This window comes from Curcuma longa, chromosome 4 (assembly GCF_044706935.1).
Source record: "Curcuma longa cultivar G26 ecotype Majalengka, Jawa Barat chromosome 4, ITB_CL_G26_1.1, whole genome shotgun sequence".
Lineage (NCBI taxonomy): Eukaryota > Viridiplantae > Streptophyta > Magnoliopsida > Zingiberales > Zingiberaceae > Curcuma > Curcuma longa.
In genome coordinates, this window is record NC_133864.1 from 7,766,903 (window position 1) to 7,780,485 (window position 13,583).

Genomic DNA, 13,583 nt, shown 5'->3' on the forward strand with positions numbered 1-13,583 from the left:
TTCCTTCAAAATCAATATTTAAGTGCCATTTGAGCAAAATTATTTATGTATTCAAAATTAGATAAATAACTAATTGCTACAAAAATAATTTTATGACTTTAGCCTTTAGTCCTTTGCCCTTCCTCCTTATATATTTTAAATTCCTATAATTTTTCTTCTTGTATTTTAGTTTTATTTTTTATTTCTTAACTATTCATCTCTTTAATGCATAATTCATGATCCCCTCCAAGCAAACTAAACTTAATGGTTAAATGAAATTATTGTCCTAATCAATAAACAATTCACTAGGGGGAAAAGGAAAATAAAATAAAAGTGAATATTCTTTGATCCTTGATCACATTTTGAAAACATTAACCTAACTTTCTATTTGATATGCTTCCTATTAGTTCTTCTACTTGATTGAGAGGAAACAAATGGTGGTAACACTGTCTTTTGGTTGAGAAGAAAACATCAACTTTTTACCTTTTAAAAGTTTGGCAATTTTTTCAAATAGGCCCTTGAGATATCGACCCGTGGCTCTATTAATTTCAGTGATTCGTTAGAAGTAGAGAAGACCTGATTGGTCCGGAGAACATGCACAAATTCTAAATTTTAAAATTTGAAGGACTGAGATGAGAATAACAGACCCTTAGGCGTGGAATGGATATGATTCTTATTTGGATTAAGTAGTCATCTAAAGAACGGAATTAGGTCATCCGACCTAATTAATCAATCCGTACTAATTAATTCATCATGGTTGTAGCTGTTTGCACTTCAAATTGGTACTAAAACTATAAAGATAATAATAATGATGATGATGGATGATGAAGGAAATCAATTCTAGGGCAACTAACTGTATCAGCATAATTTACAACATTTACGAAACATCTATGCATCACGGAGTCGTCTAGCAGATTTACAATGGGAGAGCATGTGGCCATTGAATAAAAAAAAGAATGTGTAGCTCCAGGGTCGTATTCAAAAGTTCCTGTTCTCCTTCCAAGCCATTTGCACCAAAACATCTACTCTGTTTATAGGAAACCAAGTCACCTCTGAGGGGGTTGCTCTGATGTCTGGTTATTGCTGGAAACCAGATTCGAGGATGAAGGAAGAGAACCATTTTCCTGGGGAGGTGGTGCTGATCCCCACTTTGGATCTGCATCGTTGGATGGTTCCAGAACGAAAACCGCACCGTCACTCATGCCTAGTGCAATCTGGTTGGATTCCGTCGGGTGAGCAGCAATCACCACAGGATGCGAAGATCCGGCACTGGAAACCAGAAGTTGAAAGAAAAAAAAGCATTCAGTTTGTGAATGATTCCAGAAAGGGGTTAACAAAATGCCCACCCGATAAGCTTCGCTTAGATAAAGAGTATTATGTGTCATCATGAAAAACTCTTTCAGGTGTACCTCTGAAGGGACGCTGGTAAATAAGCAGATGATGCAATCCGGCATCGAAGCCTCAAGCTGTCTGCTTCAAAGACTCCAATGGCACCATCTGAGAACCCGGTGTATACTGACAAACCGTCGCAAGAGTAGATTGCATGTGAAATTGGCGCTGAGAGCAGCTCTCTAGGAGACCACTGTATCAAAACAGATATCCTTACTTTAAATCAGCACATTTTGATAAGTGGTAATATAGAAAAGTATGCTCACGCCAGGAAGAATGAAAAGCATGAAAGAGAGAACTAAAAAGGGCAATTAAATCAGCATTTAAAAACAAGGGCACAGGAAAAGTTTTCTTCTTCTGAAAGATTGGTTTTACCATATTCAACAAATAAACGAACATAGTTAAGATTCCACTTTGTAAAATATAATGAGAATGATAATTCAAAGGATAAAAATACTAGCACTAAGATTTCCAAAGTAGGACTTATGACAAGAAAGAACTTAATCAATATTTAAATAAGATTCAGAACCAATTTTCTAACAACCAAGAAAGGTGTAAATTTAGGACTCACCGGGATGACTTGGACTAATAAATGCATAGGCCATAATCTGTATGGTGTGCTCTTTTGGCCTAAAAGGCATATATTCTTTATAAAATAATTAATGCAATTCTTCTAATATCCATACGTGTGTCTCTTATTCACATAGTAGAGCTCTCACCTTGGTTAGATTGCAGAGTAAATATTAAACTTTAGCTTCAAAAGTGAGCATAATGAACATAGAGTCACAGATATATTAATAGATTTGTTAAAACAATTTTATTAATTGGTAAAAGCGAAATTTGCATTCCTATTTGCCTTTATGTTGATTTGATAAGAGAAATTAGGAATTGGAAATTCACATTTACCCAAGGATTGAAATTTTGAGCCATATGGGGCAATATGGGCGAAAAATTTCATTCCGCCGACGCACCGGCACAAGAATTCCGACCGGGGGACGCCTCAGAGGTGTCGGAGGCGTCACTAGGTCCGCACGTACCTAGTCGCGCGCTGTGGCGGTGATTTTTATTTGTTTCGTTTTTAAAACTTAGGGTTTAATTAGATTTTAATAATCAATTCCTAACTATAGTTCGAGATAATTTAAATAGACTTTATTAAAACCTATAAAATTATCTTATTAAATTTTTTAAAAAATTATTTTTTATTTTTAAATATTTAGATTAAATTTTTTATTTTAATTAATATATTTTATATTTTAAAAATATCGAAAATCTACTGGCACAGTACGATACAGTACCAAAACTGTATCGTTCCGATCTGAGACCGAAACTTTGACACAACTCGATATTTTAAACCTTGCATTTACCAATTGATAAAATAGTGACAATAATTTTATGTCTTCATTTACACTTCCAAACCATAAGACTTCAACCTATTAATTTGATTCCTCCAATGTCACTTCCTACACAAACTAAATATGCTGAGAATTTTTACTGAGGGCATTTGAGAGATTTTATGCTGATGTTTTTTCTTTCATCAAGTAATATAACCAATAAAATGCATATTTATGCATATCAACATAAGGGGTACATAAAACTTAGCCCTCCTCCCTATTTGTCCTAGCAACTTTCCAAACACTCCTTTAAAAACCTTAATGTTCTCTTTAATTGTGAAAAAAATTATATTCATGCTTATATCATTGCCTTGTCAGCTGAATTGGATATTTGTCAACCTTCAATATAGAGGACCTATTACCATACGGAAGGACATTCAGGCCTTATTTCCTACAAGAGGCACCAGAGTTAAATTCCTTTAGTTTGTTTGCTTCATCGAGCAATATAGAGGACCTATTACCCTCGCACTCTTTCTTGTGATCTCTCAATTGCTCTTGTGCAACCCATGCCTCAAGACTTCCTGTTATTTCATGTTCAATTTGCATCAACCACAGCTGCCAACTCACAATGCTATTATACTCATACGAAGTTGCCACCAACAAGTGTTAAAGATCACCGTGCTACCTAAAAATTGGCGTTTGACCTCACATCAATCCTCTGGGAAAGCCAACCGTTTGCCTCATCTCCTCCATTTTTGTTGCTTGGAACACCCGACTTCAATTGATTGTTTGACTAGAGAGTTCCTTGCGCATCAGTCATTCTCTATCCATCGACTTCTTCCCTGATTCTGACTTCACTAGAAAAAGGAAGGCTTCTTCGTCCCTTTGATCAACCCATCTCCTTGCCTAGTGTCCATAATTGTCAACAAAAGACTAGGCCCCACTTGTTCATACAAGGCATGCCCTATCACACACACAAAGAACGTGTGGTCTACCTGGCCTTTTTTGAACTTCTAGAACCTCTCCGCTAATGGAAGTATAACCTTCTAAAGAATATAAGCTTGAGGGCAAACACTCTCAGAGATGCGTCAAAATGTGTGCAAAAGAAGAGTGCATCCAATAACACATCTTGTCTTGTCTCATTTCCTATATGGGGTAGTTAAAAATCTACCCTATCGTAGTCCGCTCCATTATCATCCCTACAAAGAGATCATAATGACAAGGGCAGCAGAAAAGGAAGAGATGAAGCCAAAGCTACACCACTCATTAGAAACAGAAACAAAAGAAAGATATGAAAAATCAGGATAAACAAATTTGATGACAATTGTTACTTGCACTTGCAAATGACGACTTAAAAAAGATACAACTTGTCAGGAGTTGAATTTTATTTGGTGGAGAAGAATAATGCAAATTAGAAATTTGATTTTTAAACTTATATACTTTGTAAAGACTTATTTTGATAGATCTTTTGTTTAGGAGAATATTATTAAGGCAATTTTTGTTTTGGTAATTATCTATTTTAGAGTGTAGGAAAATTATTTCAAATTTCATCTAAGTCTTTCTAGTTACAGAACAATTTCTTTCAAATAATATTTTAATTTATTTTTAATTTTATTTGGGTCGGTGTATTTAAAAGGGATCCATTCTCCATGTTAATCTTTTTTCAGTTAGTAATACTGCTCTTTGTGAGTTTTATTCTTTATGTGAGATTATTGTTCCCCTTTGTGTATCAAGCATAAATTATGGAATTGGGGGAAATCCAAGCACCCAATCATAGTGAAGAAAACCCCTTATCAAGAAATCTTCCAACACAACCAAGACAACAAAGAGAGCAGAAGAGAATGTTAAGATCAGAACTTACTGAGCGCGAACACTCAAGCTTGCTGTCATAGATTGCTAGTTGACTTTCGTGGACAACCAAGAGATGTGCCTGATCATTATGAAACTGAACTTTGGTGTCCCCAACTAACGGGGCTGCACGGGAAGTCGACACCTGGATAGATCTGGACTTTTTCTTCTCCCACACATCAATACTCCACATGCATAGCTGCAATTTGATTCACCAAAACTGAACCTTCAGAGGAGTTAAAACTAAATACTTATGATACATTAGCACTCAAGTACAGGGCTTAAAAGCAGGAATCTCATGTTGTAAACAATTGGAAGTCATAATTGTATCAGCTCCATGCAATAATCTGATAAAGATATCAAAGTAATATACCTAGACCTACATACCTGGGCATCAGCACCAGAAGATACAAGGACATTCAATGACTGTGAAAATGCAAGGCCTGTAATCCTTTTCTGGTGACCCCTGAGCTTGGTTTTCACCTGAAAATCCCATGATCAATGACAATAAGCATTAGGCATAAGCACAATAGAGAATTTTTCATTTTTGACATTTTGAGGAAGAGAAGAGGTTTCGCTTTGGCTTTCAAAAAGAAGAAACAATATCATTTGTCTTCTCATGGTGAATAGCAAGTATGACCTCTAACCTCGTCAACTCGAACATTGTATATTAAAATACTGGAATCATCCATTCCAACAGCAATAAAATTGTTGTCTTGAGGATGGAATGCCAGAAAGGTAGCAGCAGGTGGAGGCGGCATAAAAGTTGTCATTACCTGTGAAATATCTTACAACATATAAAAACAATATGGTCTTCAACTCAAATAAGCCAAAATCTATTTATCATGAGAATGGAAGGTTGTGCACCTTGAAAGTCATCATGTTAAACAAGGAAACTTTGCCACCAGATGCAGACATTACATAAGAATCATTCTTTGACAAAGCAATACATGCAGTCACTTCTTCAGGATTGACATCGGTTGTTTCATTAGTCATAAGAGCACCAGTTGATGGTTGCCACAATTGAGGGGTAGTAGATGCATTTGACTGAAGAAACAACAAAAGAATACATCAGAAAATATCCGCATCTAGTAAGAAACTACAAATAAAACTTTTGTTACCTTAACAGATGGATTCCGCTCATTACGTGACCATTTCCACAACTTATGAACAGCATTGGAGCCAAGAGCTAGTATAGCTAGCCCAGAGTTTGTATACAACAGGCGCACCACCTGTAGAAAAGAAAATTATGTTCCCTGAACCGAATAGTTAATAGGAGAAAAGACCTAGGCCTCCTATTTGAGATTATGGAAGACTGAAAATAAAAGAAAAATGTACAATGAATTGTACATAATTAGCACAACCATGATTGAAATAGTAAGCAAATAATTAGCAATAATTGTAGCTGACTACCTTTTTTTTAGTGTTTTAACACATCTATGACCTAGATATATACATTGATTTCTTCCCAATAGTGTGAATGTTGGTTGGCATGTAAAAATTATTGATACTGTTACTCTATAATATTATTTAAAAATTTTGTGGTCAAGGAATGCTTCCTTTATGTGGTTTAGAGCCATATGTGCTCCATCAAAATTGGCACATTAATTAGGCTATCATGATAAACTATAGTCAAGGTGCCATTGATCAAAATCTTTAGGAAAAGATCTATGCTTGTTGTAGCATAGTTAGGTTCTAAGTTACCCCAGTAAAAGTATCAACGGAATCGCCATAATGAAATAAATTTCATAACTGAACATGCTTTCAAGTTTCCATTGATTGCATATAGTTTTGTTTTCAAGCATCATGTCTACATAATCTTATTGCTTGTGAATTATAACCCTTGGTACGGTTCAGAGATAGAAATCCAACTTGATCTCTTTCTGCAAATGTGCACTATAGATATTATTAAAAGACAGCAAAATAATATGCTGCAATAAATTTGTTGTTCACATGTCTTATGATTCCATACCCCAACACTGTTTATGCGAGCAAAACGCCTGCAAGTTGCAATTGCAAGAAAATGTTAACCTTTTGTGACTATATCTAATTTAGGATTTGAGCATCCAACATGAGAAGTATACGCAATCTCTTACACATGAGAAATTACCAATCAGAGTACTGCCTGTTTGACCTAATTGGTCTGACAAATCCATACCAGTTGTATATTCCAAAGAGGGCTGTTAAAAAATTTGTTTTTTGAAGAATGGAGTAAATGAATAGTTATTTCTCAAAATGAATAAGAATAACTATTCCTTATGATTACGGAATCACAATTCCAAAGGAATTAGTTTATTTTTATAAGTAAACATATAAATATTTATTTCATGGGAATTTATATAGAATAGAATAGTTATTCTTGTGAACCTAAACACAACAATTGATCATTAGAGCGCCACCCCACAAATTGGTTGAAATAAAGTTCTCAGGCAGAAAGATCAACAAACCTTGCTTGCTGTCAATGTATCTGGCAATCGCAAAGCTTTAAGGTGTGCAGAGTCAACAATGTCAACCAACTTCCAGCCTTTGCTCTTTTCAGTATCCTCTAGAATTCTTGGCTTAACATCAATATTCCTGTTGCTATCCACAACCGCCTGCACAACTCATTTAACATCATATTTCCCAAACTACCCATTTATACTAAAGTCAATATTGACTTACCAAACTACCCATTGATACAGCAGGTATGAGCCGATCAGGTCGCTCAGCTGTAGGCATGATGGCACTAGAAACGTTTGAGACAACCCCTAATGCATTCATAAGTGGTGGCTGCATGATGTTGAGATCCATTAAAAATACCAACATAAATGCCAAAAACATAACAACAAAATAAACCATAAATTAACTCCAATCAGATTTTAGATTATCATGTAGCATCCTATGAAATAGTGAAACCTCGAAGACCAAAGCAAACCATTTTAAGATTCAAAAAAGTTATATGCTTATGCATACTAGATATAGATGACCAAATTGTCATAATAATTCAGATAATTGAAATTATGTTAAATTTTATACAGACTGTTAGCAACAAAGAATAGAATTGGCAGTTAGGCCTACTATTACTGAATCAGGCAGCAAACAAACATTAAAGAATATAAAATTACAGTTCCAAATAAACTGAATGGAATACAAGTTCTCATAGAATTATTATTACTCTTTAACTCTGAAACAAAAAATATATGCTTGCAGGCCTTCGTGAATGTGCAAAAGTTACCTTCACATTAGTGCTTATCTGTTGAGAACCTCGAGGCCCTTCAAATCCCCTACTCTCAAGCATCCTTACCAACCTTTGGCCATCAGTATTTGCTAAGATCTTGATACCATTATCAGTTGTTGTCACTGCAAGCAATGAGCCATCATGGTTGAATCTTAAGCGTGGACTTGCCTGTGGCGCAAGAGAAAGAAAAGTTACTTTGAGCTGAGAGTTTTGGAAACGACAGATTAGTAGTAGCCAAGCCAAGAAAGAAACTACTAACAGGCAATCCACCATCTGCATCCGTAGTAGTTAGTATGCCATTGTTATCCATGTCCCAAAACTTTATCATGAATTCATCTCCAGCTGCCAAGAAATGGTTCCTAGTTGTGTCAAACTGAACAACCCCTGATGAGTGTTTTCTGAAGCCAGAGTATGTCCTTTTAATAGTTCCCTCAGTTTCATTCCACTCTACGAGATGAGAATCACCATCTTTACTAGTTCCACAAGAGAAAAGCCTGCAGCATGTTGAAGGATTTAACTTAAAAAGAATTAGAAGTGAATTGAGTTTGATAATATTCCAGCACCAGGTAATGTAACATGTAGACGAATGGCATGATATACCAACTGTTTTTTAATACCCAAATATTGCTATAAGCCTAATCACATGCCCAAGAATGCCCTACCCATAGCCCATTACATGCAAAAGGTGAATGAGATAGGTTTGCATGCACATAGAAACCCATCTTTGTGTTATTTTACAGATAAGTGTATGATGCAGACTAGCAACTAGCTAGCGACAATGATATATTGAGTAAATGGAATTCACCTAGTCCCATCTGAACTGTAAGACATTGCCGTGCACCATTTTCCAGGAGCATCATAGTCGACTCTTGATCCCAAACAATCATACAACCATGCTTTTATTTTCCCGTCAATAGCGGTTGAGAAGATAAACTAAACAAAGAGGAAACATGGATCAATACAACAACAACCAAATCTTATCCCATTAGGTGGGGATCAGTCTCATAGTTAAATTCAATTTTTTTCTAATTACGAAGGTTATAAATTGAGAAAATAAAATGAAGTGTCCATAAGAACTAAACCTGAATAGATTCCTTATGGTGGGGGCATACAGAGTACACAGGAGCTTCATGACCCTCAAAAGTGTACTGCTTGTGCCCATTTGCCGCATCCCACACCTGCCATGAAAAAATAATAGTAAAATAAGTGACTTTTTTTTTTGCTAATGTGTTTTAAACAAGTCAAAAGAACATCCTCAAAGGCTCACTCTAATAATCTTGTCATCGCCACAAGTGATTATAGATAGACTCTTATTTGGATGGGAGAAGGCAATGTCATTAACTCCACCTACATGGGCATCAATCTAGAGACAAGCGAAGAGTGAGGTGCTACTATCATATGATAAAGGAATTTTTTAATTAATTTACCTCTAATTGCTGCCTAAACTCTCTGTTTAAACTAAAAACATAAGTCTGAACAATATGCTTTGAGAATGCAACACCTGCAAGAATCATAAATATATTGAGAAAATGTTACAACATACATATCAGGAAACATGGAAGAGGAATTTGACTAAAAAGAAATTAACCATAACATCTATACCGAGAATAGAACCGTCAGGGCTCCATAAGCATCGATTAACCGATACAGTAACATCTTTCATGAAAGCTGCCTACAGGTAGATCAACCAAGGTATACTTAGAAATTGCAGTGTATTGAGTTTGTTGCAAATAGAGATGACGAGAGAACTGAGGTATGATCGCAGCACCTGCAATGGCAAAGAACAAGAGCTGATATCCCAAACCTTGAAGGTCTTGTGTGCCAACCGTTCTTTGGATCCAATTTCCCATATAGCAATATCACCAACATTTGTTCCAACTACATAGCAAAAATAAATGAGATATAACATAATCATGTTGCATATCAAAAAGTGTTACAAACAAGTTGTAGATGCACCATTAAGATAGGGTGCAAGCTACCTACCTAGAAGAATTGTCTGTTGGATTGGATGGAAATCCAGGCTTTGGACATTGGTACCCTGATTAATAGTCCGTACCAAAGTCTTTGGAATATCATCTTGAGAGTAAATGTTGGGTGGATGACTTGCACTAGGAAATGGCATCTAAAGTGGAAAACATTGGTTGTCATATATGGCAAATTATGTGGTATCTTCATAATTGAAACAAGTTGGAATTAGATAACTGTTACAAATCTTTACTGCATACTTTTGATACCTCATCTGATTGGCCAGCTCGTAGTCTCTTCACCAAATGTTCAGAATCAGCAGTCTGGTAATCCACAGCTGGAGCACTTGCTGGCGTCCTTGGGTGCTTCAAGAATGCAGCTGGAGGTAAAACTCATAGCTCAAATATAAGACAAGTAAAATCTTTTAATAAACAGTCAGTATGGGTATCTAAGAAGCACCTGTGCTTAGAGGCTGAATCAGACCCGGAGGGCCTTGTGCCACGGCAGCATGTGGTAATGATGGGTTAGCACTTGTCATCCATCCTGCAATGGCACTTGCAGGTGGAGAAATAACTGGTTGGAATGGCTGATTCAGAAGACGAGTCTATATTAGTTAAAAAGTCAAAACAAGTTACAGGTTCGATAATCCAACTCCACTTACACTATGAGCAGCAAGTTGAGGAAATGCTCCAGATTTTGCAATAGACCCCACAAGTGGGCCATTTACTGGTGGTCCACGTGCTCCATTAGCAGGAATGGAACAAGAGTGATCAGTAAAAAGTGTTTTGATATCAGGGTTAGGACGCGGATTCTTGCAAAGTTGATGTTGCCAATTTAAGCTAGAAGAAAGATTTAACAAAAAATGAGTTTACGAAACTTCAAGCATAGTAATGTACAACACACAAAATTGATTACAACATAAACAATAATGGGGAGAAAAACTTATGCATCACATCCAATTGCCCGTACTCCATCCCAGAAATGAAGAAATACTAAATATCATAAATAAAATCCTACTCTCCATTTGGCTAAGTGTAAATTTGATTCTACATGTCTACAATGCAATCTATAGCGCACAATTAATATGCGGAATTACATTAAGAAAAATTATATGCAATATTGTTGCACACACTGACTATTTTGTTTCATGTATTCATCAGTGAATAGTTCTAGAGAAACTTAAGTTTATGCTGATTAAATAGAACAGTAATTGTACCACAAAATATCCAAAGAAAGTAAAATACCTTTGGTTTATTAAAGTTCGCAACCGTGAAGTTTTAAAAGGAGGAAATGTTAGCTTATCATGAAAAATAGGATTAGCTTCAATAAGCTTCTTAAGTTCCAAAAGCATTATATTTCGTGCTGATTTTGTGTCCCCATACTTGGAAAGTTGCTCGTTTTGCCTGCATTATTGGAAATAAGGATGAAATATGGTGATACTAATTTATCGAATTTATGATGACAGGAGCATCTCCATAATTCAAAATTTTATAAATTCAAACAAGGACCTGAAATTCTCCAAGGTAAGAAGTTGAGTGATCTCCTTGTAAAGCTCCTCATTGAAAGAAGCAAACACCTTAAGATCCTTAACAAGTAGCTCCACAGCCCTAGCTCTGTCTTGGCTGGGAGAGGAGATGGAAATCGGTTAATGTATTTATCATAAGTAAGCCATGCTAAAATTGATATAATCCGTAAAAAATATTTTTATTAAAGAAAAAATAAAACAAAAAGAAAAAGACTGACCTGTCGAGTGCTTCCAGATATTTTTGTTTCCTAATCTCAAAGAATATTTTCATAGAGTAACGATTGTCCTCAACCTTAGTGAATCCGCTAAGGTATTTCTCAACCTCATCCCATTCCCCTTCCTGAATTAGATCCTCGAAGTGTTTCATATTAAAGTAATAACCAGACTCTTGTTCCAACCTATAATTTAGCAATTTCTTTTTAAAAAAATCAATAAAAACAGAGAGCTTTAGACTTCAGTGAAAAAATTAGCATACTTATGAACTGCGTCCTTGAACTTTTCCTCATCCAGGAATTGCAGTATCAGGAAAACCAGTTCTCTGCTCAAATAAGACATTGTTCCCTCTCCCAGCTCCTAAATCACAAATGCTCCAGGATAAAGATCGAGCACCGATAGCAAAAAGACAAGGAACACACAGACAAACACACACAAAAGGAAAAAAAACTTCTCAATATCCAACACCCGACATTTGAATCAAACGCAAACAAGATAAGCCAAAAAAAAAAAAATCCTCCACAACTAACAACCAAAAAAAAAGTCGCTGAGTTCACAAAATAGGAAACAATATCTCACAACGAATCCTCTACATCCAGTTGCAAAATCACAAGCATAAACAACCGGGCCCCTCAAAAAAAGCCCCAATAATCCCCCTTGTTCCGCACTACCTAACCCGAAATCCACCTCCCAAAAGCAGCACGAGGAGAGAAAACCCTACCGACCGCCACCAGAAAGACGAAAGCGATCGCGTCCGCAACTCCGTCCGGCCCCAGACCGCGAAGAAGCTGCCGCAGCCACTCGATCCGCCGACCGATCCCGGCCAGAAACCAACCAGTTCGAAATTTCCCGGAAGCCAACCAGATTCGAGACCGGGAGATCCACGCGTCCCCCGAAATTTCTAGGGTTCCGGCAGCGCTCGTGCTCCTCCTCCTCTCTCTCTCTCTCGTTTTGGTTTCTTCTCCCCCACTCCAGCCGCCGAGGCCGAGCTCTATCTTCTCTTTCTTACCGGTCCCCTTTCTGCCTTTTTATCGTCCGCGACTGACTCGACTCCTCTCCCTCTCCTCCCTCCCCTTTTATACCTGCAAAACCCTGGAAGTAAAGTGCCCCACGCTTTCCCAAATTAGCCCTTCCCCTGCCCGTAACGACCACTCCTGGAGAGGGCGAGAGGGGCATTTTTCGGGAAAAAAAGGGAACCGCTCGTCACGTTGGCAGGGGCTTTCTGGGAAAGCGGATTGGCGTCGGTTTTGAGGCGAGAGAAAAGGATGAAATCGTCATTCGACACGAGGGCAGCGGTACCTCCAGATCTCGCCATTCCAGGTCGACTTACGGGGATAAATTCGTCAGTTCGCACAGACTCTTCCAGATCCCGCCACGTCTCCCATCCTCGTACTCCGTTAATTGAAAACCCTACTCTCAGTTTGCGAAGGCTGATAAACCACGCTCGCTCATCTGCAGCCCGCCCGCCTCGTCAGCCGGACCGAAGGCCATCAGTGTCGGAAAAAGGGGTGAGAATATCATAATAAGTAGTCGTACAAATCGTCGTCATAAGACATGGTACCTATCAATAAGTACGAGTACTTATATTGCATATTTAATTATTCATCGATGTCAGTGGGGAATGGTGAGGGCCCACCACCAACTATCACGTGTCTACGTACCACAGCTTTATGATGTTTTACATGAATTAAGCGCCAATGTCTTCAAGCTGGTCACCCAACTCGTGATTGGCCGCAAGATGGAACAAAAAGCGGGGCCCGCACTGGTGCGCTATAATAGAGCTAAAATAATTATGAAAGCAACCGATAGATTTCGTTTTACTATTTTTATTTTTTTTTTTTAAATGTATTCATTTGGATGGAAAATAAATAAATATTATATATATATATATATATACACTGTCGACTACTTCCATTCAAAGTTATCCACGTGATTTTTTTCAGACAAAGAAGACATTTAATTACATTATTAATTCAACCTTAATCTAATTAATTATTGGACGTTCCTGTTCAAAATCAACTACCGACAAGGGCCCTTTAGTTTTGCTGCCTCACATTTGCGGGCCCCGCACAAGGGCGGCGACGTCACCCACCGCATATTAAAATCGTTCGAAAGG

The 13,583-nt window shown here is 37.2% G+C and overlaps 1 protein-coding gene across 2 annotated transcripts; it reads right to left on the reverse strand.

Moving 5' to 3' along the window:
• Positions 1–788: 788 nt before the first annotated feature.
• LOC141827776 (protein TOPLESS-RELATED PROTEIN 2-like) lies at positions 789–12,489 on the reverse strand. 2 transcript variants are annotated; one of them, XM_074715098.1, is made up of 26 exons: positions 12,189–12,489; positions 11,730–11,827; positions 11,473–11,652; positions 11,238–11,351; positions 10,974–11,132; positions 10,391–10,568; positions 10,189–10,315; positions 9,999–10,108; positions 9,748–9,886; positions 9,533–9,642; positions 9,367–9,436; positions 9,192–9,265; positions 9,032–9,127; positions 8,847–8,942; positions 8,570–8,697; positions 8,024–8,258; positions 7,762–7,932; positions 7,209–7,316; positions 6,995–7,141; positions 5,669–5,779; positions 5,415–5,594; positions 5,195–5,323; positions 4,935–5,030; positions 4,561–4,746; positions 1,389–1,561; positions 789–1,248 (listed from the first exon to the last, which is right to left on the reverse strand). In XM_074715098.1, the coding sequence occupies exons 2-26, from the start codon at positions 11,807–11,809 to the stop codon at positions 1,026–1,028; spliced, it is 3,420 nt and encodes a 1,139-aa protein (XP_074571199.1). In that variant the 5' UTR covers positions 11,810–11,827; positions 12,189–12,489; the 3' UTR covers positions 789–1,025. The 2 variants fall into 2 exon arrangements, with proteins under 2 accessions (XP_074571199.1, XP_074571198.1); XM_074715097.1 differs by having other exon boundaries at positions 9,990–10,108.
• Between the last annotated feature and the right edge of the window lie 1,094 nt (positions 12,490–13,583).

Bases quoted from the DNA above. Each gene is read 5' to 3' on its own strand.
- LOC141827776 (XM_074715097.1), bottom strand. From the start codon at position 11,809: ATGTCTTATTTGAGCAGAGAACTGGTTTTCCTGATACTGCAATTCCTG. The intron at 11,133-11,237 runs GTCCTTGTTTGA...CCAATAATGCAG, and splicing joins CTTACCTTGGAGAATTTCAG to GCAAAACGAGCAACTTTCCA. The intron at 8,943-9,031 runs GTGAGCCTTTGA...TTTTCATGGCAG, and splicing joins GCGATGACAAGATTATTAGA to GTGTGGGATGCGGCAAATGG.